General features: G+C 40.0%; 2 protein-coding genes across 2 annotated transcripts in view; one reads left to right on the forward strand and one right to left on the reverse strand.

Annotated features, from left to right (window-relative positions):
* Window positions 1-19446, reverse strand: part of SLA (Src like adaptor) — a 22196-nt gene extending 2750 nt beyond the window's left edge. Inside the window, exons 1-7 of the mRNA XM_009088230.4 lie at window positions 19215-19446; window positions 13997-14090; window positions 8813-8912; window positions 5493-5579; window positions 4026-4129; window positions 2335-2466; window positions 285-417 (exon numbers count right to left, since the gene is read on the reverse strand). Coding sequence (XP_009086478.1) covers window positions 285-417; window positions 2335-2466; window positions 4026-4129; window positions 5493-5579; window positions 8813-8912; window positions 13997-14057 — 617 coding nt within the window. The 5' untranslated portion in view covers window positions 14058-14090; window positions 19215-19446. The remainder of the gene's footprint in view (window positions 1-284; window positions 418-2334; window positions 2467-4025; window positions 4130-5492; window positions 5580-8812; window positions 8913-13996; window positions 14091-19214) is intronic.
* The window catches only part of TG (thyroglobulin), a 146380-nt gene that overhangs the window by 88768 nt on the left and 30205 nt on the right, over window positions 1-27407 (forward strand). Inside the window, exon 42 of the mRNA XM_050971044.1 lies at window positions 27044-27208. Coding sequence (XP_050827001.1) covers window positions 27044-27208 — 165 coding nt within the window. The remainder of the gene's footprint in view (window positions 1-27043; window positions 27209-27407) is intronic.

The raw sequence follows: 27407 nt of genomic DNA on the forward strand, positions 1-27407 counted from the left end.
CCCTTGCTCAAAGGACTCAGGAGTCCCAAAGGGACACATGAATAGCTGGATAGGAGAAATGATTGAATGCTAACAATACTTCTTTCAAAGTTATAACCTAGATTATCAGTTCGAGAGCTGGGCATTCAGTTTTCATGGGTTAGCTGGATGTCATATTGTCCAAGCCTTAAAACTGCTTTCAGAAGAAGGAAATAAATAGCTGTGTGTTCTGTGTTGCAAGTCCAAGTATACACATGGCTGGGAACAGCCCTGTTGGTTCTGGCAGCCTGTGCTGTATGTGGTACCTGTGAATGTTTCTCCAGTTGAAATTTTTATTCCGCATCACCACAGGAGGAACTGGATTCATCACGGTGTTGTTGTTGGTGCACTGGGTGAGACAGGGTGTTGTAAGGACACAGCAGAGACCATCAGCAACTTCTGAAGGGGAAAATGAGCACACAGACAGTTATCTTTGCTTACTGTTTTCTTTCCCTGGTGCATGCTCAAATAAACACTTTTGGACTCAGCAGCAGCAGTCAAAAATTGTGTATTCTCAGCAAGGATACAGTAAACACAGGCTTAATTTTTCCTTTCCTCATACCTTTGCCTTTTAATTTTTCATTGGGTATATTTCATACAGTACAAGTGAGGAACTGAGACGCAGAAAGACAATGTGACTTGCTCAAAGACTAGAAGGAATTTTGTGACAGAGCAGAAAATTAAACCCAGTTTTTCTGAGCCCTCAATGAGTTCTGCTTTCCTTCCTATTGTCTCGGCCATGCAAACAGAGTGTAAAAAAGATCAGATTGGATTGTGTGAACACCTACTCTTCTGTGGAACAGGACTGTGGAATGAATTGGGGTTCACATCTCACCTTCATCAATGTTTCTGTGCTCTACCCTCTTCTTGCTCCACTAGGACCATCACAGATATTCTTATTCTTATCTCCAAATAGAGAATATCATGGCTAAATGCTCATGTTCTACAACTCTGAATTTTATTTCAGAGTGAGATTTTGTATCTTCTTGTGGTGAGGGAAGGAGGAGACCTAAATCTAACTGTCTCCTCTTACACCTATAACTCAAGTAAAACGAGTTAGTTGTTACAAGTTTTGAGTTCTGCCTCAGCCCAGATTTTAGCTTCAATTGTTTCCTTCTTTCTAAATGGTGAAAGGTGTCAAGTAGCTAACATGGAAATACACATGTATCTCCTGTCCAAATTCTTCCTCTCTTTATGTCATTGGACTTGAAAGTTTCATTTGCTTGTTTTGAAAGTGAATAACTTTTCTTCTCAGTTTACCAGTGTACTCTTTGGCCATCTTTACCTGTGAAATACTTAGCTATGGTAACTTCACACTTTTAAAATTACAGAGTACCCATTGCTTGTTAAAGCACAGAACCTATTGTTGTCTTGTAACTTTTAGGCAATTAGTTCTTTGCATTTTCCTTCCTCATTTTAGAACACTCTCATGATGCATAGTAACTGTGCCACTTAACTGTGTTGTTTGTCAAGTTACCTTTCTGACAGATGTTAAATTCCCATAAATCTGGAAAACTGTCATTGAAAAAGCGTCATCCAGTGGACTGATATTAGTAGTAGTGACAGCTGACTCTGCAATTGAGCTAATAGCTTGAGCCTCTTGATATAAGCCCTGCTGATAAATTCCTGCCATGCACTTCTGGTAAAGTGATAGGGAAAAAGCTTACAATGTTTCTGAAAATTTTGTACTGCGGATAAGGTTATGTGCTGGAGTGGTTCTTTAGGAAAGTGTGAATAGAGAACCTGATGTTGCATGCCCTGAAGCTATCTGCCTGCCTAAATGGCAAATAAATGAATGGTTGACATCTTCATGTTGGCAAACAGAGTCAGCCAGGAGTTGCAATCTGTCTCTGGAACCCAGAACTACAGGTACATGGCTTCTGTACAGCTGAACATTTTAGTATGTTCAACCTTTGACTTTAGGTGTGGTCTGGGAGGGTCTGGGCATCCCTGACCTGTGCTGACCTCCAAACTGCATTTGGAAGTTCTTTAGGGAACCCCTAAACCCTGGTGTTTGGCTCAAACAGTGCTATTGACATGGTTATACAATATCCTACAAAACACCAATACAGACAGAGCCTATCTGCCCTTATTTAGCTGAGTTCTTGTATTGATTTTAGTTATACTGTTAAGGACAGCATATTTTTATTTAGGATGAAAAATGAAGTATAATGTATAAACCCAAACTTTTTCCATTGCTTGTTCTGTGGCAGTATTTGCAAGTCTTGGACATAAGCAAAACTTCTTGCTCCTACCTTTGATAGATAGTTTTACAGTTGCCAGTGAAAAAGATGTTTTTTCTGCACTTGTTTTTACCTGAGTAGTGATTGACAAGGTCTTCAAGGCACTGGAAGGTTTGTCGTGGAGAGATGTAATACCAGTTATTGGGGAGGCGGAAGATCCTGTAATGTTTCACTTGCCTGTGCCTCACTGACAAGGAATATAACCCTGGAGAGAGAGAAGAACTAATCATACCAAAGTAGGGCTGCTTGGGTATCTGTAGCAGAATAGAGTATCTGTAAGTTGTGGTGACATTACTCAAAATGTCTCAGAAATAGCTGAGAAAAAAACCTAAGTTGCCTTCTTGTATTTATTCTGCTTTATAGATATACATAAATATAACATGACCTGAGATTTTGCTTGAATTTAATTTCAACCAAATCAAATTCAACCAAATTTCGGGTGTGCTTTTCCTTTATTTTTGCTGGCATGGGATCTATTGATATGGCATAAAGGAAATAGGCCTTCACAGAGTTGTTTGCCTTCTACTGAATGGGGAGATCAGATTCACAGGTTGGTACTCTTCTGTGTACAGCTTTGAGTAATTCAGTAGTTGAGACGTGGTAATGCAGTCATGGCAGGAGAAGGCCACCTGGATTTTTCTGTGTCTCTGTTTAGAATTGTTCTGCAGCGTTTATTGGCAAGGAATAAATGCCAGTCCTAAATTTCTTTGAATTTAGTATCGATATTAAGAAAGCAATTGGCCTGTGGTATGCAAGAGGTCAGAAGAGATGATGTGTTATTCCCTTTTATCTGTAGTATCATGATATTAGAATGTGTTCTGGTGCTTCAGAAAAATAAGACAGCACGTTATACATGGGAGATTTGTTCAGCCTGAAGAAGAGCAGACTGAGGGAAACCTTCTTGCTTATTGTGTTCAGCTTCATCAGCAGGGGCAGCAGAAGGGTAGACACTGATCTCTTGACTCTGGTGACCAGTGGCAGGACCTGAGGGCACGGCCTAAAGTTGTGTCAGGGGAGGTTTAGGTTGAATAGCAGGAAAAGGTTCTTCTCCCAGAGGGTTTTTGGGTCCTAGAACTGTCTCCCCAGGGGAGTCCAGCCCAACAGAGTTTAAGAAGGGCTTGGACAATGCTCTCAGGCACATGGTGGGATTCTTGGAGTGGTCCTGTGCAGGGTCAGGGGCTGGACACAGTGATCCCTGTAGGTCCCTTCCAAGTCAGGACATTCTGTGATTCTGTTTCTATGTCCCCATTGAAGAAAATAATAGTATAAAGTTATACTATACAGTATAATTCCTATGCAGCAAAAGAAAGAAAATAAAATTGAAGGCCAGTCATTTTTTAAAATAAATAAAAGACCTCCCTCGTTTATATAATAAACACTTAATCCACCACCCCTTCTACTTGGTGTGCATTTTAAACCTTCTTGAATCAATCCTTTGTGGACAAAGGCAAAATTGTGACTTTTCCTTCACTGAAAGTCCCACTGTCTCATCAGGTTTGCATGCAACCAAAGTAAATAATAGTGTTTAAACAACTGTTTCTTGTTTGTGCTGATTCCTGTGGAACTTTCCATGGCCATCAATAACCCTGTTTCCAGTAGGTGAGTGGTAAAGGCTGGCACACTACCCTGGGTGCCTTCACCTTCCCATTATATACCTTTTCTGGTTTTGGACTGGTCCATGTGAAGCAGGACAGGGAGGGAATTAAAGAGCTGTAAAACTGTAGATGCCTGAGTTCAAGAGGGAGAAAATCTGTATTGTCTCACCTTTCCTAGTTTCACTCTCTCTGATCATGAAGGAGCCGACCTTGGTGTTGGGCAGCTGTAGAAGTTCCTCTGCTTTTTCTCTTCCTAGCCCTTCAAATAACCAGCTGTGAAGCAGGAAAAAACAAATTCTGAAATCTGGACACCAGTGAAACAGTGAGCAGCATGTGGCTGTGAAAGTGCTGCATTAGCCAGGAAAAGTGACTGCAAAAATAACACTGTGGCTTTCTATAGTTATTGTCTCATCTGTATTCAGGCATATTTCCCCAGTTTATGGAGAAAATTTTGCTGGTTTTGAGTTCCATTAACCTTTGTGAGGTTAAGAGAAGAGTAATAAGATTTGGACTTATTTGGGAAAACAAAGCTTTTGGAGCTGCTTTGATCTGTATGGCTGGGGACAGATTCATGTGGTATATTGATGACATCTGTGGCATTAGTTAAATCTCTCTTTTTCATTTAAACCACTTTTGTTAAACCCAAGCTGTATCATAAATAAACCCCAAACAAGTTTCAATTATTTTTCTTCTTCTAGGGAACAGTCCAGCCATTTAAGTTAATGGGCTTTGTGGGTAAGGGAAAGTGGAATTAGTCCTACAAATGTTCACCATAACCTGGTGCAGTGCCATGTTTTGCCACAGCCAGTGTCTCACCATGCACCTGGGCTTGCTCAGCTGTTCTAGACTAATGGAATAGAATGGAATTATATTTTAAAGTTGTTCTCATGTGTTTGATCCAGTCTGCTGTTACTGAAGTTTCAGACAGTAGCTTCCACTGCCCCACATCTGTGCCCTGCCTTTGGGAAAGCACCGCTGTTTTAGGAGGATGTAAAAGCATGTTAAAATTGAAGCACTTGCAGAGTTTACAGTGACATTAACAGCTCCTATCCTTAAAATTAAACAGGTATTGAAACATTTTCCAGAAAGCTTTCAAGTCTGTGCTTTAATTTTTTTTTGTGGGGTTTTTTTTGTTTTGTTTTGTTTTTTTTTTCCCCTGAGTGGTGACTACGGCAACAAGAAATGTCTGAAATTTCCTTAGTTCATCCAGTGAGAAAGTTTACATTCTTGAATGACTTATTAGCATTTCTATTTGTTCTTTTTGGCCTGTTTTCCATGAGCAAACCTAGCTAAAATTTTACTCTATGTAAATAGTAAAAAACCATTCTAAATAGGCTCTCTTCATCAATATCTTTAACTTAGAGATCAGTCTATGCAACAGATGCATATTAAATATCTTATATGTGATTTGAGGTGGTTTTGGCTCATTCCAGCATTTAAAAGAAGGATTTTCCTTTTCACTTAGTCTAAATTTATATGTGGATTTGAAGTTCTCGGTTTTCAAAAGATGTCTTTTAGACTGTCAATAAATAAAATTTCTGTCTGCCAAGTGGCATTATTTGGGCCATGACTCAGAGTAATCCGGACAATATGTAAAAATGGGGTGATGAAAGGCTATAGAAATGCATTCACTTACCCATGATAAACCTTTGCTACATATTTTCCTGGAATATAATTTTCTCGACCTGTTGTAAGGGAATGGACTCTCCACCAGCCTCCTTCACTGTGTGAAAGCAAGAAAAGTGATATTTTCGATGTATTTTCAGAGCTTCTCATCATTTGGATGTTAGTGAAGTAACACAGACTAGCCTGCAACCTTTTTTGTGTGCTTCTGAAACTTTCTTCAGAAAGGAACCCTCTTTGGTTTCATTTAGAGTAGTTCCATTTCTAAACCTTCTTGGGAATTAAATGTGGACCCAGAAATAAGCTACTTTGTTCCATTTAAATTACGTAAGTAGTAAAATATTTTTCTGCAGTTGAAAGAAGAAGAATAAATACTCAGTGGTTAAACCATGCTGTGCTCTGCCTTCCCACAGCTAGGCTTGTACTGGTGTCCAAGATATTCAGTTTACAGCTGAGTGTGTTGTGTCTGGACAGCCCTGTAACACCAGGATAGAGGATTGGGAAATGGAGCCTGTCTGCTTGGGAACAGGCTGTCAGTCCAACTGAACCTGCTTTGTGGTTTGCTCTTTACCTTGTCTTCCATGAGCTGCAGACCAGACTCCAATCAAATAGACCTTGTAGCTGAAGCTGCAGGCATGTGTATTTTCCCATCTTAAGTTTTTGCTGTGGTGCTGAATTCTGAATTTTACTCATTAATCCCTTCAGCAATAACGGGTACCAAGAATTTTCACAGGGATTCTGCAAAGCTTTAGTTGTACTGCAAGGATCCTGATGACTGTTGGGTTCTTTGTACCTTCACTTTAAGAATTTGAATCCAAGGAACTGTGTCTTGTTTGAATGCTGGTTTTGTGGATGTTCATATAAATGCTCCCAAAATAATGTCTACATGCAGATCAGAGTCTCAGCATGTGTAAGAACAGCTGAGTTGAAATCACTTAGGTTTAATGTCATGAGTTATGGCTTCTGGGACCATGGTCCAGAATGTCTGTGCTGAGGGAAAAAGGGGAAGTTTTGGGTTTGGTTTTCCAAATGAAATGAATTTATCTATAGGAATTTTAGGTTGTTTTGGTCCTTTTTTCCCCAGAACTCTCCTAGAGAGAACCAAGAATTGCAATAAGAAAAAAAAACCAACCAAAACTGAGAGATTCGTCATCTCTCTCCCTCCAAACTTTTATATTACTAACCCTGAAAAATCCCTATGATGATGAAAAATCCCAAAGCAGCTCATCTCTCCTGCTGCAGGAGCTACAGAAATTATGTATATTGGGGTCAATCTTGGAGGACATTTGGTTTGACTACTACCAGACAAATGCAGTTCATCTGGTAATGAAAGGTGCCTGACCAGTGTGGAGAGTGAGAAACTGTGCCAGTGGTGCTTATATAAATCTGCCAACCCAGAGCAGTCACAAATATCTGTGAGGAATTGCATTTCCTATGGAGGTGCCATATGTCCTGTTCCTGGCAGGACTGGTGGGGCTGATTGCCACTACACATCATTACTTTGGTAGAAGGCTGAAAAGCTGCTGTTGTAAAAGCAACTGAAAAGCTGCAGCTTGAAAAGCTGACTCCTCTGAGGTGACTCCTCATCGCTTGTGCTCTGGTCACAGCTTCTTTTTTACTGACTTTTTCTTCTTTGAATGATTTCAGAGAAAGAATTACTGCCTATGAGCAGGAAGAGGCTGCAGGCAAACAATTCCTACTGACATCAGCAGGGTCCTTCATCCAGACACTGAGGTTTGCATAGAGCTTTGGTCTGTCTTGTTATCTGTGAACAAGCTCATGATTCAGAATAAGAGGAAAGTTCCCATCAAGGGAGCTTTGGATCTAATTTATCCATCAGGAGAAGCCCTTGTTTACTGCACAACAGACAAACATATCAAAAACTTCTGCTGCCAAAGCCTGTTCTTTTAGAAGTTGTTCCTGCAGTAGATTTTACTTTGCAGCACATGTGTACATACAATATGCCACACATATAATTCCTATTGATGTGGGCATAGGCGGTCCTGTTGTGTGTGAGGGCCTGTACCTGATGAAACCTGAGACTGAGGCTTTGAGCTGGAATTTCCAAGCTAAAGCTGTTGTTGTACCATGTCATGTATGTTCTGCAAACTGCAGCAAGGTTTACACTACTGGAAGCTGGCAGAGAAGAACCCCCCTGGTTTAGAGGAGCTCTCCATCAGCAGAAAATTTATCTGGTGGTGTAGTCTGAGTCTTGGGACCCTTAGGTTCAGGGAGGAAGAGAAAGCACCATGTCAGCAGAACTTAAGAGCAGCCATTCTGGGTCAGAGCAAAGGTCCTCTAAGGCCTGTGTCTTGGGGCTGACAAAAGCCACTGCAGGTCATGGTGGCCTGGAGAAGAGTCTGAGAATTCATCAGTCAGCTGTGATGCTTCTCTTGAGTATTTCTCTCCTCCAGCCATTTCACTGTCTGGTTGAGAATTTTTAAAATGATTTTAGAAGTCATCCAAGGATTTCTCTGCTGTCAATGTGTCTGCTCTCCCATTGAATCCATCCTCCCATTGAATCCATCTGCTCTACCAGCTGCAAAAAAACGAAACCTTTCATTTCACTTTGAGCAGTGCAAGTAGTGGCTGTGGGGCCAAGTAACTTCCAGGAGGTCACTGTGTGCTGATACAAGCTGTGCCTAGAAGAACATCAGGGCTGCTGGCTTCCATTTTTTGTTCATGTGCTCCTTATTGTGTCTGGCAATATTGCACTGGTCAGTCTGAGCCTGCTTACTTCTGGAGCTCTTAAATTTTTTGAGTAGAACTGGCTGAGAAATCTCTCTTTTTTCTCTCACTAAGAAAATGCAGAATCAATAAAAAAAAAAAAAGAAACACCCACCACACGCACACTTTTAAAAAGTTTTTTTTTACATTTGCCTTAAATAGGGATGAAATTCTAAGACTTAATCCTGATGGAGTTGTTAGATTAAAAAGGTGAGAGAGAAAATGACAGACACACTTGACATAAAGAAATTCAGGGTGATTTTCTTTTCTATGTGATTCAAACTATTCTGGCTCTTACTCTGTTTTCCATTACATTTATATATGTATATAATTATTTTGCAAAGCAGAATTGTTCTGAGTCTTACTTTAGAATAGAGTCGGAATCCAGCTTGAGAAACCTAAGAGAAATGTATAGATCAAAGGACCATATGCAATCCCAAATCCTTAAACTACATGGAAATTTACACTATGGCTGAGCATCCTTGCTTGAAAATTCTGAACTCTGTTCATTTTGCTGAATTGCACCCAGTTTGGGCCAGGTGCATAAAACAGAGCTTTGTATCAGTTGTAATAAAACCTAATTTAAAAAGAAATTGATCAACTTACTCTGATAGCACACGTAGTTTTTCTCCTACGTGAAATATAGGTTGGCTTATGTCTGCTGAAGGATAGTCATAGAGAACAGCAAGGAAGTCACTCTCCTGACCTGTAGAAGAAGAAAGAAAAGGTCACTTAAAACAAGTGCTCTGAGACTAAAATGGATTTTTCTTTAAGTATGATAGATTTTATGTAGTAGGTCAAATGGGGAAAAAATCTCTGAAATGTCACTTAATAAACATATTGAGCTAAAGAAAAACCTATAGATGTATTAAAGGACTTTGAAGATACTAGGAATGAAAAGTCATGTGGTTAATTGTAAGCAACTAAATTTAGAGCACTTTTTCTAGCAATTACCATATTTAAAGGACATATTCAGTTTGAAATTAAAAAACTGGGTTACTTCCTAATACTATAAATAATTACTAGTTTGATTAGAGCCACCGTCTCTAATTGCCTCCAGCTACAGTTTTGTGGCATTAGATTTAAGAAAAGGAAGATGCCTGTTGAATTGTTTCATAATTTTACACCACTGATACTTTTCAATGGTGGTTTAGATCAGGGGCAATGAGAGTGGCCATTCTTGCCCATTTCCATCACTTTTTAAAGGAGCTTGATGATCACCCAGTGCACTTTGTTCTCACCATTGCATGGAGACTGTGCAAGAGCTTCAGTGAAAGAAAACAGGCACAGGGGTGTTTAAGTTAAAACCACTGTAAAATGGCAATTTGCAGAGCTGAGGTCAGCAAAGAGATGAGAAGACCTTTTACATCAGCTGGGATGAATCTGGGACTTGCACCCTGTGTAGGACATGCTGAGTCTTCTGGGTTTCTGAAGGGTAGAGCACTATACACAAGACTGGGATCATCAAACATGAAATGCTCCTCATCCTGCTGGAATCTGTGGTGCCCAGTAAATGCTGACAGCTGGAAGGTTCAGAAATGGGTCATGCTGTGTGTTTTGAGCACTTTGTCACAAGTCCTGGCAAGAGGGATTGTGCCATACACTTCCTGCATTTCTCCTGCAAGCAGTTCCCCCCTCTGCATGTCTCAGTACCCTCCATGATCTCAGAGGGAGACAGAGCTTCCCTCTGCCTCCTCCAGGATCAGCTCCCTGGTCCTTAGGAGCACCATCTAGCACTACATTTGCAGACGTTGTTCAATCTCCATATTTCCCACTCTGTGCGGCCCAACATGTGCAAAAATGGGTGTGAATTCAGGGTCGGAAGGAAAGAAATTAGATAGAGAGATGATAGAAATACTTCTGTATCTCGTTAGTTTTTTCTCATTTAATATAGATTTGTTGCCAACTTCTCTTTAAGGAAGACAGCTTCTGAGGGAAAGCTAGGTGCAACACCCTGAATGAATGCTTTGTGGTTTTAGCTATGTGTCTCAGGGCCTTAGAAACAACTCGTGAAGATAACTGTAAAAGGCTGAAAGAAACATGAAGGAAAGAAGCACAACAGGTTACCTAGAGAAGTTATGGATGCCCCATCCCTGGAAGTGTTCAAGGCCAGGTTAGATGGGGTGTGAGCAATTTGGTCTAGTGGATGGCATCCCTGCTCATGGCAGTGAGAATGGTATTAGATGATCTTTAAGATCTCTTCCAACCTAAACCATTCTATGATTATTTTGAGAGCGTGTTTAATATTGATATTGCCATGATTTTCTCAGTTGATTAGTATCACTGAATTAAACAGGACTAGTCCAGTACAGCCAACCACTGTGATTAGTCAACTATAACTTATTATACACTTAGTTCAACCCTACTGAAGAAATTCTGTACTAAGCCTTTGATGGCTTCCTTATTCTGCACAGAAAATTTAGTGGCACCTTCCTGTCTATGAAGCTAGTTAGAACCTAAACCTAATAACACCTAAGCATTGGCACTGAGTCTTTTTTGTCAAAACAAAATCTTTACCCAGGACTACTAGAAGAAATACGGGCCAGAAGGTGCATTTTAAAAACAGTAAAATGAGGATAAAGTGCCATCACTTAATTTCTCGTTGCAGGTTATAAAATATCATGTAATGCTACATTGAATATAATTATTTTTAGCTTAATGACTTTAGCAATGTTTTAAAAAAAATTATGCTGTGTATTTATAAATATTCTGCTACCATAGTGAAAGAGTGGAAAACAAGTGCTTTTCTACTCTCCTTCCTTGTGCACTGTCATTTGCATTTCATTATGCACTGTGGGGAAGGTGACTTTTTGTCTACTCTAGCAAGACCGGTGTTACTTTGCTCACACTTTCATATTTATATTAATTTTTGTTTCAATTTTGCATGTAATTTTTAGTTCTGAAAAGGAAGGGATACATCGGAGTGTTATCTTCCACATCCATGCAAATGTTACCTCTTAAACTGCATACAGTTACATTAAAGTGAAAGGAAAGGAGTGAGCCCCCTCCTTCTTCACTTAATTTTGATTGGTATTTAAGTCAAACCTCACTGGGTTTTTTGGTCATGCAAAATGCTCCACCACACTGTACAACATTTCACAGAACCATGCCAGCTCCTCACAAACACAAAAGCCTGGAAACAGGAACGAAACAAATTACATGATTTCTCCACACCTAAATTTCACAGTGATCTAATAGATTTCATCTGATGAGCTCCCCACACTTTCAAGATGTAAAAGAAAAAAGATTTGCCTGAGTTTATCTAACACAAACTCTCCTCCACAAGGCAAGTGTAAGTTACATCTGAAATGGAACAACCCAAAAGTTAGAGTGGAAAGATCGAAGCACAATCATTTCCACTGCATCAGGTGTTAATTCTGGGTGGGTTTTTTAGGAATAGGAAATGAATGTGAAATACATGCTAATTTTAGATGTCTTCACACCCACGTGTCTTGCAAAGTGTAAGACTGAATATTGTATCCTTCAAATTGTTCATTGGGAATGGAGAATGAAGCACAATTAGAGAGTAGGAAGAGCATAGGCAGAGCATCCAGATCCAGGTCATTGCTCTCAAAAATCTGCTGTGCTGGGCACTGACGTGGTCCATGTCTGGAGTGGGAATGAACTCTTTGGAGTTCAGCTCCATGCATCCTCCAGCTTTACTGGCCAGCAGAAATATTATGATTTATGGCACGGGGTGCACCAGAGAGGGTGAAGGAGGGCACTCTTCTGGGAAACTGTGCAGCACCACAAGGTGTGGCTGCAGAGTCACACTTTGGTACCCAAGCTAGATCTAAACCAGCCAGCTTGGGAACTAAGATTTGTGCAGGTGCAGCCCAAAAGGATTAACCCTTGCTTCAGAGTACCAAAGGAGGACAGAGAGAGGCTCACAACGCTTGATGAGCCCTTGCTGCTCTGCTCACTCTGTCATCAGTCCCTGGGTTGTGCCAGGAATGCCCATGCAGTGTGCAGGCAGAGAGGGTGCAGTTATCTTTGGGCTCCAAATCCTCCTTGGGAAATGCAGCTTATGCACTGTTCCCTTTCTCAGGGCCAAGACTAGCACACTGGTGCTCAGGAAAGCACAAGGTTTTGCTTTCAGTGCACAAGGGGCTCATAGGGGTCTGATGAACACTGCTGACCAAGTCTGCAGCCTGCAGTTATCTATTTTCTTGCCCCTTATTGTTGGAAACTCTTTCATTCTTTCCCTTCTGTTTCAGTCCTTCATTTTATTCAGTCTCCCTGAAATGAGACAGTGTCAAACCTACTTCTCCTAATAACTATTTCAGCTATTGAATATCCATCGATTTGATCCTCCACCTCATTTAAATCAAGTCTGTTCCTGGCCTGGTAGAAATCTTCTGTGGTTTGTGATGTGATTTGGAGTTTGATCTGCTCAGGAAGGCAAACAGATACAAACTCAGTGGATGAACCCCAACACACACTTTGGTACCAGGTTCATTTTTTTATTGGATTTGGATGTCAGTACTGATGTTTGTATTCCCTGCTTTCATTAGCAATATCTAAGCCATTATGAAACATACTGGTCTGACCCAGACTAAGAGATGGATGGATCCAAAGAGCTAATCAGGCCTGCTTATCAGCAAGGTCCTGCTTTGAGTGAATGCATGTCTCTTCTGTTTTGGTGTTCATATGTGGTATTTGTGTCAATAGTTGTTGGAAATATCAACATCAGGCACTTTTCTTCACAAAAAAACCAAACAACAACAACAAAAAATTAGCAATTTGTTGAGTAGATTTTGGTGTCTGCTATGTTCTATGTTAGGACCTAGGGCTGCAAGGCTGCCCATCTCAGTGAGTTCCTAACTGTACTAAGAGCAGGGCTGGGTTTCCTTGAAGCAAAAATCAAACCAGGCTGATTCCCCATCCTTATAATAATGAGCTGCCCAATCAGAAAATCTTTGATAAAAAAAACCAAAATTACAACAAAACAAAACACAAACAAACAAAAAAAGTAAACCTACTTAAAAAGCCCACCCCAAACCCAAAGGAAAAAAACCAAAACTGCTTTCTCCTCTTCAGCTTTGGGGAGTGATTTCTTGCAGCTCTAGTGCCAGCTGCCTGTATTAGTGCACCATGAGGGCTGGGCCACTACTGGCTCTCCACCCACTCACTCACAGTTTGTAGTGGCTGATCACCAAATCCCTCTTCCTTTCCCCCTCCAATGCATGACCTCTACCAGCCTACAGAGGTGGCAGGGAGGGATTTGCAACCTGATTTTTCACATGTGGATGCAGAGGGCAGATGTATTATATTCTTCTTTGGCAGCTTGCCCTGTGAAACTTGTATTCCTCTCTAGCCTTTATGGATAAATCTGGTGACAGGTTGGCTGTGTGCTACTTTTAATGCAATTAGCTGACAGTGGATGGACATAAGGTTCAATGCAATGCATCATTAAAACTTTTAACCTTAAATGAAGGAACCCCAAATTTCAAGGATAAATTTGTATAAAATATCACATGCAATTATGTCAAAACACAGCATTCCTGGTTTCTGCAGTGCTATTTCAGTGCTTTCTGATTTAGAAGGAACGTCTTTCAAGGAGCACCAGCAAATAATACGTTTAACATTTGGGGCTTTTAATTAAAGTGCTTCTTGGAACATGAGCTAAAACATAGCTAAATATAAGCACTGTCTGGTGGATGCCCTCCTTCTGCCACAGCAGCCATGCACTCGCCTGCTCCTGTCAGGTGGGTGAGGAGCGACACATGGCTGAGTCTATCGCGTACCGTGAGCGGCTTTTTCTCCTGAAGGAATGAAATGAGTTCTTACCCGTTTGGCTCGGCGTGTTTGTTTCCTCAGATGCTCTTGGAGTTTTCACAGTGTTTCCCATTGTGCTTGCTAATTCCGTCAGAGTTCTTCGGAACTAAATCAAAGCAGACACTGAAATTTAACATCACAATAACACCTGCTGTGCCAACAGATGAGAAATAACTTAGTTTGGGCGTCTCCAATTTTGTACAGTTTTGCTTTTGAGAACTCTGGTGTCAAATTCATGCAAGAGTTTTACATACTTGCTAAACTCTCACCACTTTGTGCTTTTATCAGGGGAATAGCAGAAAACCACAGCTAGGGAAGTTGCTCAGAAGAACATGATGTAGTAAAAGTTTCCATTACCAGTACCTCAGCACAATAGGAAGTAGCAGCAGAGCTGTGCCCATATGGGCATTTCACATACAAAATGTTTTACAGCATTTGGGGTTCTGAGGCTACAAAGGATCTGATTAGACTGATGTCCCTGGTTTTCAACACTGTGTGTATATTTTGCTGATTTACTACTGATCACAAAGAACACAGTTTGCTAGGTTTGGGCTTTTTTCTGATGCAATTGTGCCCTCAGCAAATGTGGGCAATTTTTTTTTAAGTAACACCTTGCCTAAAAAAATGTTTGATTTCAAATCAGTCCTCCTACGTAAAGCCAGCAGTGCAAATTCTTCAGATACCTGTATTAAAAAGTTTTGGTGGATGTACAAGAAACAGACAATTGTGGAACTAAATAGTGTGAGAGGAGCAGTTCCTTCTCACAGCTTTACTGCAGCCATCCTAATTCTCTGTGATGGAGGGCAGAGAGATAAATATTTTGAATGTGGAAAGTGGATCATGCTATGGTATATTTTCAGAGGCAAAAGACAAAAAGTTACATCTATTTAAAAACCGTTCATTAAAGAAAAATACCACCACCAGCTGATGGGTAATTATTTTTTAAGAATGTATTTTGGTCCATTGCCCTGTGAAAATGATAACAGGAGCTCTAGCAGCATTGTGTGAGTATTCTGCATCTTGTGGCCTTTTCTAGCTTAAATATTTCAATGATTACTGACTTTGGTGTGCTGCTCTTCACTTACACATGCTAGAGACTTATAAAGGTCAGTCAGGTGGAAAGATGTCCAATTTGAGAAGTAGAACCACTGACATCAGCAAGACTTTATTGCCAATTTTCTTTCAGAATAAAATTGGCAGAATTTCAGTATGTTGATTAATACAGTAAATTTTTTCACATCTTACAGACAGTTAAGGAAGACATCCTACAGAATAAAATGCCATTCAAAGGAAAGAAAATTCATCCTTTACCAAATGCAAGGAGCTCAGTGCTAGAACAGATGGTAGTGCACAGTTTGACTCCACCTCATCTGCTTTCCAAGCTTCTTAGTGCTGTTCCCAAAGGCTCTTTGCTAGAATTCTCTATTTCACTGGCCAAATGGAACATTACCCCTTTGCTTTATGTTCTCAGAACTGGCTTGTGGCACATCTGGAGGGTGCAGCTGTGCCAGTGTCTTTCTGACAAGCATCTGAAACCTACTTTCACAAGAACAAAAATGTGTTGCCTGATAGAAGTCTAGAAGCTGAATAAAACAGCACCCTTAAATTTAAATAAACTACTTGCATATTCACGTTTTAAAAATAGATCTCTTTAGAGAAAACAAAACAAAAAATCTTTCTCCATGTAAATGCACCTAAATTTTTAAACTTGAAACCAGAATTCACTTTGTCAGGCAATGTCTGCTTTCAAGATCATAATTTTCTGATCTAATTATGAGTATTTTTCTGCAAGACCCAACTTAAGTTGTTAAACATTTTTCTTATTTGTATCCCATAAAGAAAAAGAGGTAAACCCATAGGAGTAGTGCAGCCAGTATTTTGGCTACAGATATTATAGATGTTCATGGCTCATCTTCAAATTAGCCAGAAAAATTTCCTGGGCACAGCAATAGAGAGCTCAACAGGGCTGAAAATGTCAGCCAAGAGAGTGAGATAAATACCTGGGCTGATAAACTCTGCTGAGCTCTGTAGATGCATTTTTGCAGTAATTCAAAAGGGGGGCTCAAATCTTGCCCAGTGCATAGAATCTAAGGTACAGTTACTAAAAATGTTGACAATTCCAGGTAGATGGCAAAAATAACAGCGTAAACATCTGATGTCCATCTATGATTTTGACACAGGCAATTGATATTTAGATGAGAATTGCTTGAATTATGTGTCCCAAAAGTCTGGGGAAAAAAAAAAAAAGAGTCCTACCTCTAAGTACCATTTTATGCTGGGTTTTGTTGTTTGAGGGCTGCGAGAGCAAATCATCCTACAAGTGTCAAGCTTGTGACCAGTGGCCTTTTTCCTACTCCTAATTTCAGGTATGCCTGAGTCTCTTTGGAAAGTGATATGTAGTATTTCTGTGTGGTAGAAAGACTTCTGAAAATTTTACTTCAGGCTTTCAATCTTTCTCAAAGCACGGCGCGTTTCACTACGGCACTTACATTTTTCTAGATGGTGTTTAAGGATCTAAACTCTAAATGCTGCTTTAGAAATACCTGAAGTGTTTCTGCAGGGTTGCCTATACATTATTTGCAATTAAACCACAGAGGAATTCAATACTGGACAACAGGGAAGTTCCTACTTTGTAGTTTTGCAGAGCACAGCCTGGTTCCCTTCTGCTGTACCAGGCATTGTTGTTCTCCGAGGACCTCTGGTCATCAGGGCACAATGTGCAGCTCCGTGCTGCTGCCTTAGATGTGGAATAATCTGGTTTGTGGAAAATGCAAAGGTCATAAAGTGCTTTCAGTGCAGTGAGGAGCAGTGATGTCTTGGGCTTTGCCATCATTAACGTGGCACTTTGCTGTTTCTCATTGCATTTTCCGTGCTCTTTTACTGTCATTACCACTGGTAGCATAAAGTCCTGAAAGGGACAGAGCGTTCAAGATGCTCTCCAGATTCACAGCAGAAGTGCTCAGTGAAAATTTAAAAATTAAAAGCTCTGACTCTTGCTGTTAATTCACTTAGCCAAAGTGACTAAAAGGAAAATGAGACATCAGACTAGGTTTTACTACTAGAGCCACTTGTCATTAGGCACATGGACAGAGTGAAAGTTCCTTTAGTCCAGTCAAAGGTGGTGGAGTGAATGTTCTGAGGTATGACTCAACCTTCAGATGTTGAAAATGGGACATGGAAGTTTTGTTGGAAATAGGGAAGCAAAAAGTGTTTCTGCTTGTTTGCAGGCAATGGCATATCACTAGAGTAAGAATGTACAAAGTAGTATCACTGTTTCTAGAGTAAGACTGTACAAATTAGTCCTATTTCTAAAACAATGGAGTGCTTTGCTCTCAAGTGAGTGGTAGAACTTGATGGCTTAAGTAGTTTGTGCTTGTACTGAGTTATTGTCAGCACAATACAAATCCATTCCATCTCTGCATGATAAATTCTTGTGTGGTTTTCTGAAATTTTGAGAGACTCTGCAAAACCAGACTTACTGGAAGCTTTAAAGATGTCATGAACCATTTCTTTTCATTAAAATCGATAGAAGAACAGTAACAGTTTTATAGTTTATAATCTTCTGAAATAACAAATTTGCTACAGCCACTGCATCTCACTTGACCTTATTGAATCATAGAAAAATTTGGGTTGGAAGGGATATTTAAAGGCCACCTAGTCCAACCCTCCCTCCATGGACATTTGCAACTAGATAGGTTGCTCATAGCCCTGTCCTACCTGGCTTTGCATGTTTACAAGGATGGGGCATCTAACAACCTGTGTTTCACCTCCCTCATTGTAAAAACTTTATTCCTTATATCTAAACTTGATGACAGGATTTGGGATACAGGTAGAAGTGCCATTCTTCCTTCACAGAAGCAGACAATTAGGCCGGATCCAAAGGAAATAATTCACTGAGGGTGATGTAGGAAGAACCAAAAAGAAATGATAGACGCTAAACTCACTGTGTCTTATCTACGCCAAGCCCCCTGGGCTGCTGGGAACCAAAATATACCTTCAGCTCTCCTGCTCACCAGCCACCTCCTTGGGCTTGCATAAAAATTTGGTTTTAACTGTGAAGATCACATTTTCAGTGTTCCAAGCATTGATCCTTCTCCTCTCCCCTCTCCACTTGTGCACATAAGGAATGTGAAGAAATATCTGCAGTCCCAGACCTGCTTTGTGCCCTATTTACCAACTCTCAGCAGATATGAATTCTTCACCTGTCAAGACTAGAATCCCACTGACCTACATCGTGTGACCCCAAAACCTGTGGTACAATTTTCCCCTTCCGTTCCTGTGTTCAGCACATGTAGCAATAACTTCCTCTTGCAGAAATTGTTCTCTGAGAAAACGTGTTTCTGCAGCAGTTAAATAGCATGGAACATATGAAATTCTGCTCCTTGGTGAGAACTTTGAAAAAGTTATATTTAATATGATTGAGAATTAGTTAATATAACACAATGAAAGTAATAAGAGGAATAAAAAGGCAAGATAAGCACATTAATAAAGCCCTCCTAAGGAATACCATAGACTAGTAAAATTAGGACATTTATCATTCCTGAGATGCTATACTGTATTTTTTTTTCTTTTCTGATATTCACATCTATATTTCCAAGGTCTTAAAATTTGATTCTCAATAAAGGTTACAGGTAATGCCTGAATCTCATGTAGCTTGAAAATGAAAGCTCTGGCATCCTGTTATTTTTCATGTGTGGAAAGAAAAAGAAAAACAACTTAGATTTCAGAAACTGATTATTTTTTTGGTGTATTTCCCTTAATTTATCATTAATCAAAATGAACATCCTTCCAACTTTGAGGCAGTTGTACCTTTGCGCTTAGAAAGAATAACAAAATATTCTCATCCAAGTAATTCAGAGACACATGCAAACGTGAAACAACACAGAAATACCACACTATCCACACTTCTAACACTTTGAATAAAAAGCCCACTAATCTGTGGGCTCCTATTTTGGTTATAGTGAAATGCAGTTTGCTTTAGCACAAGGTTTTGAGCATCTGTCTTACTCTTAGGTTTCAGTAGAAATACTCCTTGTCCTGTCTATCTTTAGTACCACTCCTTATGAAAAGGATCAAGGCAGACCCTTCTATTTCTGCCTTTGGTGGTACTTGAAATCCCCAGTCTGAGTACTGTCATTGTTAATGAAATAGAACACCCTTGTATATAAATAAAATTGAAACATTTGGTCTCGTACACAGCTAATGTAAAATATATCACAGCAGTGATTACCTTTAAATGCTGGGCATGGCATTCCAGGTTGCAGTATTCCTGAGAAAAGCCGTAGTCATAGCACTGCTCTCACGCTGCCAGCAAGGTTTAGCTGATCAAGTCGAGGAGCAGCCGGTCGAATGAGAGTGTTGTGAAGTTCACGCTGTCATGTAGAGCAGCATTTGCCAAACAGGCCACATACTTCCTCTCTGAGAAATAAGGAAGGCTCAAAGTGTTTGCAACAGATGAGGTTCTTGTTGCAAGTCACTACTGAAGGCACATTTTATCTATGGGCTGAGAAAAACAGGGAGGTTTTCAATGTATTGCATCAGGGCTGGTTTCAGCAGATATAAAAAATGAGGGAAATAACCCAGTTTGTATTACTTACACAAAAAGGGTTTATTTTCTTTTCTTCTTTTTCTGAATTTATTTATCCAGTAATGCTCCTTTCCCAACTGTTTTCTTTTATGCAGTTTTACTATTTTTTTTTTTGGTGACAGACAGGAAGAGGCACAAAAACATTTTTTTCTTTCTTATTAAGTCTGAATAGGAATGCAGCCTTTGCTTTATGCTTCACACCAAATACCTCTGTCTGCAAATAATTGAAGCTTAAGTTCAGCAAGGAAGAAATATGGATTGAAAGCCAGTCTGTGAATCCCATTTTCACATTAGTTGTAAAAAGTGCAGGATCTTCCTCATCCCTGTGCCTGAGATGGAAGAACCAAGATACTGGCCAGTTGAATAACCTGACTAAAGGCACTGATGAATTTTGTACTGTGGATATGAATGTAGAAGTCAAAGGGATTTATTAAGGGTTGCCCTTTGCTTTTATAATCAAGATGGGATCTGAAAAACTCCCTGACATAATACAGGAAAATATTAAAAAAATCTTGACAAACCCAAAGAAAACAAAATAACCCAGCAAACCCTAGCAGATTTCCCACTTTGCACCAGAGCAGCTCCAAGTAGGTGCTTGTGTGGGAGCAGTTGTGTAACTGTTATTGAAACCAGAAAACACTGATCAAATCCTCAAAGCTATGCCAAAAATTGGTAATTTGGTAATTTTAGAATATTCTTTCTGTTTGATGGGCTGTAACAGCAGTCTTTAGTATGAAGGGTCAGGAAAGCACTAGGGAACTTGATAAGCTAATCAGTCTGTAGCATGGTTCTGTGGTTACCCTGGCCAGTTATATTTTATTGTTTAGGACCTTCTTGCTTTCTTCAAATCACAAGGATGGGACCTGCATGTCCATTAATGGCATTCACCAAATTGATGAACAGAGTCTCTGGAACTACTAAAATATCACAGATTAGGGGATGTCTGCAGGTGGGAATGAGCAGAGGCAGAGCCTTTTCCCAATCCTTCTCACCACCCTCAGCCTTAGGCTGCCTCTGACAGTCTTTGTGCCTTTACAGGAACTAAAGTTGCATCTTAAGATGCACTTGGGAATGGGGCAGGTCTTGCACTTAGCAGGAGAGATTGGTCACATTTAAGGAAAGGTTGGACTTGCTTGATAGAACATGATCTTCTGGAAACACAATAAATCTCAGACTCTGTTTGTATCGTGCTTGTAGAGGAACTGATGAGTTTGCAGTGGAAGGTGGTAGATAGAATTCTCCATTTCTATGTCATTTCTGCCTATTGCTGGTGGCTGGCAGCTCCTGTGCAAGGATGAGAGCTGATTTACCCTTTCTGTGCATTTAGTTAATACCTTGTGTTAAATAGGATAATTGATAATTAGTGTTTACATCGAAATGGAAGAAAGTGCTTGTATGAATTAAGTAGGACTTTATATGTCATCTTAGAAATATTCATATCCTGTTATTCAAGTCACTAACCTGACACAGGCCCTCTGTGAGTCACCAGTGAGAGGAACATTGTCCTTGCAGGGTTGCCTCTGATGTCAGCAAAGAGGGGTTTGCAAAGGCTGATATATGAAAAAAATTTTCCTTCTTCAAAATGTTATTTTTGATCTAAGAGAGAGAACCCTTGCCTTCCCTCCATTTTTATATGGAAATTACAGTCTAGTAGACAATTATGGAGGGAAAGATGTTTCTTTCTCAGTCCCCCCTTCCATTGCTGGACTGACCTGACCATTCCCTGTTATACTCTCTGTGCTGATGTTTCCAGGTGTCTGCCAAATGTCTTAGCTGTGACAGAGAGTCCCTGAGCTGTTCCCAAAGCCTTCTACTTCTCCAGGCTCTTGAAGCCAGGCTTCATGAAAGCCTGAAAGAATGACATTAATGTCATCACATAGAGCCCTGCAGCCTTGGTGTCCTGTAAGCACTGGTCACTATACAGAATTGGTTATCTAAGGAAAAACAGTGAAGGACACTGAAAAACAACCCTGCAAGAAACAAGGAAATAGGGTCCAAGTTGAAAACAACTTCTGAAAATAGTTTAAATCCCGTCTGTTAAAGAATAATCTCCTGAACTCATTGGGAAAGTGAGTCAGTGGTTGTTTAGTTGCAGCTTGCTTATTTTTGCAGGAAGATAAAACAGGATTTAAACACTGTCTTTAATCTGGCATTAACTGAAACTGAAGGCACCCTCAAACAGAAATAAGGTTCTGTTGCCTGTCCATGGAGTAATTATCCTTAAGCACAAACTACCAAGGGGAAGGCTGTGTGATGCGTTTCTCTGTGTCTCTGAGCCCAGCTTAAATGCTTCATGCAAGATCAAACACAAACCATGTTTTAAAGGATAGGAAGCACTTGAGCTCAGCAGTCAGGAAATGGAAGAGCCCTGGCTATCCTGAAGGTCAAACCAGATGGTCTGACAGATACTTCTGGCTGGGAACTGTGTGCATCTGAGCCTGGAGAGTGCCTATTTTTAACAAATAAAATATTGCTGTACATCTGGTTCTTTTGGGAAAGTAGAATTCTCAGGACATTTCCTTGCTCTGACTGTTTGCATTAGATGTCTTTTGATCTCATTTTTGGGTGGTGTTACTGTAGTTGCTGTTTCCATTGCCTGTAGCATGGTTCAGGGCACACAGAAAGCCTGCTCTGGCTGCAGCCATCAGAGAAACCCCATGCACTTGCAGGGAGTGTGTGTGTGGAGGAGACAAGAAAGAATTTCATTTTCAAGTCAGTTTGGGAAAAAAACAAGAGATCGTGAGGTGAGGAGAGGAAGCTGCATTTGGGTTTGCAGAGTGTGGGTGATAAAATCTAGTTCCCGTGAAGTTTCTAATCATTAGATGTGTTCTGAATAATTTTTGAAACATTTTGCAGAAGTGAGCTTCCAAACTAAATGAGGAATCAAAAGTCATTCAGCACTGCAGCTGATATGGCAATTGTCTTTTCCAGATATGTTGTGAGACAGGTACAGAGTACAGTGGTAGCACTGTGGTGGGTTTACTCTGGCTGCACACCAGCTGCTCACTAAACCTCCTCTGCCCTCCTCAGCTAGCAGGGGAGAGAAAATAAAATGAAAATCTTATGGGTCAAGATAAGTACAGGGAGAAATCACCCACTGGTTACCAGCACAGACAGGGAAATTAAACTAATTAATTTTAATTAGTTTAATTTATTACCAATTAAACAGAGCAGGGTAATGAGAAGTAAAGCATGTTTATGACCATCTGGGATTTTCCATTCTCACTCTTCCTTACAACACTGCAACTATTTTATTTAGATTCCCTCACTACCAAAATGGCCATAAACCAAACAGAGGTCTGTATATTCTTTTTTGTCATCTCATCAGAACAGCAGCAAGAGCTTGTGGAGGAAGAAGTGGGATGGCCAGGATAGTGTCAGTGAAAGTCTGTTGAGCTCTGGTGTCCCAAGAGAAAAGCTTGCAAGAGGCACCAGCCCCAGCTCAGCTGGTCACAGCCTGATAACAAAGTGAGAATTCACCTTCATGTAATACTGATTCATCAGCTTCTCACCATTGTGAGCTCCAACATTTCCTGGTATCTGAATTTCTACCATGTATCTGAACCTCTAATATTGAAAAGAGAAATGAAGAAATGCTGGCAATGCTCCTGGTCCCTGAGCTAAATAGTACCCAAGGCTTTGACTCCCATTTTCAATGCCATCACTTGTTGCAGTAGGTGCTATTGCTCAACACTGCAAAGTTCCTCCTATTCCTATGAATTTTGGAGAGCAGTGTAACCATGCTGTTGTGGATTGTGTAAAACAGCTGCTACTGCTTCTTCTTTCAAACACTTTTGACTGGGTTGGTGTCAAAAATGTCAATGGAACTTCCTCTGTCTTTCCCTTCCCCCTTGTTGTGGGTCTGTCTGTAAGGACAGCTAAAACAAGAAGTGTGTGTGGCTTCAGTTCCCTGTAAATCACTTCTAAATGATGCCCCAGTGATGACAAAGTGACTAATGACTACAATTTTATTGTTTATGTCATTTTTTAGAGGTTCACTTTCAAAAAACAACTCTGCTGGAACAGCAGAGATTTCACTTGTTAGTTTTAAAAGTGAATTTTTTAGCTCTTGTGTTCATGGGTACAGGAGAATTCTTGGAGAATTAAAACCTAGAGGACTAACAAAAAGAACACAGTGTTTGTTATTCTTGAGCTGATCTCATGATTTTTGGTTTTCTGATTCATGATTCTGTCATGTTGATGGTAATATGGGTGTCATGTAATGGAAACAAACAGGCCCTCCACTATTTCTGCTTCTGCCTAAGTAGTACTATTTTTTAAAGTACACAAGTCCTCCATTGTTGGTGTCTGGGACAAATCACACAAATTAATTATAGTTTTATAGGAAAAGAGGGAATTGCTAAGTGTAGATCTGTTATTCTCTCTGTCCTGAGCCCAACCTGTAATGTGAATTCAGTGTTTAGGGAAGATTTCTGTTTAATGTGAAAACTGCAAGCTCAAAAAAAGAAAGAAAATGAGTTCTAGGCAATACCAGCTTCTATGCTCACTTATTTGCTCTCAAAGGTTTTTTTGGTTTTTGGTTTGTTTTTTTTACAATAATGAAGAAACGGTGACCCTGAATTTTGATGTGCATTTGTAAAGCAGAGGACTGGTACAGTTTTGCTTGTATAACTTCTGCCCTAAGAGAAGTCATGTTTCTAAAGCCTGGAACAAATTTTGGATGCACCTTGAAAGGAAACATAGTGGTATTGTTTCTAAATACTCTTTGAACGATGTTTCGTGTTACTCTATCTCCTGCTTCCTGTCCTAGCAAAAATTAAACATGATTAAAAGTAGTAGATTCCACATCTCTTTCAAACCCCAAAGATTTGGTCTCTTTCAAACCCCAGATGCAAGACTTGCTTCCTGAATATGGCTATTACCAAAAAAGCAAATTGAGGAAGTGGCCATTTAGGTGGAAAATGGAAGAAAAAGTACAGAATGAAGAGCAAATAAACCTGTTGTAACCACTCACAGAAAGAAGAGAAAATATCCACAGCCAGATTGAGGCTCCATCAAGCTCTTCTCCCTTCAGAAATGTATTTGCAGAAGTTTAGGGGTTTTGTTTTGCTCATTGAGCTTTGACTATATCTACTGCCAGCCTGTACACACCCCTTGCTGTGACATGAAGATTTGCCTGCCCAAGCTCTTAGATCTGCCCCTGCAGTAGAGAACTTGGGGACACTTCTGTTCAGAACCTTTTGCAGTCTTTGTTTTGCTCAGTACATGACCTGAGGGCAATCTTTCAGGTAGTAGATATCTGAGACAGGGAAACTTTGCACGACTTTTAAAATCTCCAGGAGGAAATATGTTCAAAATCAAGCACACACAAGGATGTGTTGCTTGGTCCTAGTGAATTTTTGGATTCCATATATCATCTGATTTCTGTACTCTTTCCCTACTAAACTTGGCCTTTTAAGACAGCAATTTCAGAAGTTCCACAGAAACTGACACTTTCAAAATTTGTGAAACTTTTGGTGTTTGGGTAACTGAAATCCTTTACATTTTTATTATTTTGTTTTAAATGAATACCATTTGGAGGTACTGTATACTTGATAAAGCATGCTGAGCATGTTCAGATCTGATGTGGTAGAATATGTTTGCCAGATTAGTGTATAAATATTATGTAGTCCTGAATTTAATTTTTCTGCTGTATTGAGGGGGTTCATAATTCCTTACTCCTCATGAAATGCAAGGCAGCTCCTTTTCTGAGGGAAGCTGACATGGTGTGTTATCCCTTTTCTAGTCTCACTCATCATTGCTCTGATGAGCATGCTCTTCCAAAGGCCAGGTTAAAATGGTTCTCATTCCATGTGCTAGGAACCCGCCCACAGACAAGATACTCTCATCAAAGATATTTTTCTTTCTCTCTCATGACCAGCTGAGTCAGTGCAGCTAGTCAGCAGCTGGCAAATGTTGTGCCTTACAAAACAGATCACTGCAAATACTATGAGAGAATAAAGCCCTTTGCTCACTCATGTTAATGGAGTTCTGAAGTGAGGAATAAGACCAAGTGGCCTTTATTTCTTCTTCTCTAGTTCTTCCACTCTCTTAAAACTCAAGATGGCTCTTACAGTGGCCCAGATTAAAAAATTAGATTTTTCCTTTGGTTATCTGCAACCATTTTCATCTCAATCATTAAGTAATAAAAGTGCTTGTTTTCCAGATCTGCTGAAAAAGAAGAGAAACCTTTCAGGAAGGTAGTATCACTGGAAATTCTGCATGCAGTGAACTAAAAAGATTGTCTCTACACCCTAACCTAAATTACCTCTTTCTCACTATTTTTGAAAATCAATTTTTCCTGTTGTGAGCAATGGAATCCCATTAGTATCAATGGCTCTGCTTGTTTGAAATATAAAAAATGTCGTGGGTGCTGGCCAGGGTTTTACAGAGTTCTTTGGGCTCAGAGGTTTGAAACAATTTCAGTTTAAAGATTTGCCAATTGGTTTTTGTTTCTTTTTAACTTGCTTTTCAAGGCTTGTAGTTACGCTTTGAGCAAATTCAGTAAGAAGTATGTTAATCAGTTCAATACATCAAGGTCTATCATATCATGCATCTGGGTTGTGGGGTTTTTTAGAGGACAGAGCTAATTTGAGCAGCTGTTATCAGTAAACTGATGCAAATGTTTGGAAATTAGTCATTTGAACCATGTCAGAGCTATTCCAACCTTTCTGTTCTAGGTCAGATCTTATCAGATTTAAACTAATTTATCTGCATTTGCAACAACTAGTTTTCATGTTTACTCAAAAATGTTGTGCCATTCTTTCTTGTGAAGAACATTTGCTATGTTGGCACAGCTGTAACAAGAATACAAAGAGCCTGGGGTAGAGACTGGAGCCTTGCCCTGGTTTTGATCTTCGTGCTCTGGTTAATCTTCTGCAGTTTCCTTTAGTCTTTTGCTCCTACTTCAGTTCATAGCACTTCCAGACCCTCCCTGCTCCCTGTGCTAGTTATCTTTGGTTTCTAGCTGAAGTTGATTTACACTCAGTGTGAATACTTAGTGCTCATTTGTCCTTGTACCAGCATTGTCCCAAGGTAGAAACGGCTTTTCTTTATGGACATCACACCTGCTCTCAGTCCTTGTTTATCAGAGCCTTGTTTATCATAAAACTCCATTTAGCCTCCTCTGTCAGTAAGAATGGCTCTCCATTCCCTCACAGAACCTTCTTTATATCTGCTCCAGTCTCCATGTTTCTCCTTCCACCAAAGTTTTCAGAATGATTTGTGATTTGGTTAGAGACATAATACAGATACTTAGAGCTTTTCCAAAATTACAGTGGCAGAGCTGGAAACAGCCTAACTCACCCTTCACGCCTTTGTTTTGATCTTTAGAACTTGCTTATTTTAATTTAAAAGCCAGGGTTTTACGTTCTGCAGGTGGAAAGAGTTTTCTTCCCATCTTTTGTACCTGCACCAGGGAACCAGGTGTTCTGACAACATATATTGACTGATATTTTGGTTTGTTTTTCTAGGGAGGCTCAGCTTTTTCTCCAGCATCCATAATTACTACCAGGAGGGCACAGACCCAAGCAGCAGCCCTGGCTGAAGATGTGGGATGCCCTTCATCCACCAGTGAGGAAATTGTAGCCTGCCTTCGCCAGTTGCCTGCCCGTGTCCTCAATGATGCCCAAACTAAGGTACAACATAGCAAAGCATATGCCATTGGCAAGAAATCAAAAAGCTTCCATTCACACAAAGTTGTGAGAGAGAAACCTTAAAAAATCATTTAATCTGAATCCTTGTGAAAGAGGAACTGGACTATTTTTGGTGGAAGGAAGTTGTTGTCCATGACATGCAGCTCTGAGCTATGAATACTCACAATTTGATTCTCCTTTG

The sequence above is a fragment of the Serinus canaria genome, chromosome 2 (assembly GCF_022539315.1).
Source record: "Serinus canaria isolate serCan28SL12 chromosome 2, serCan2020, whole genome shotgun sequence".
NCBI lineage: Eukaryota > Metazoa > Chordata > Aves > Passeriformes > Fringillidae > Serinus > Serinus canaria.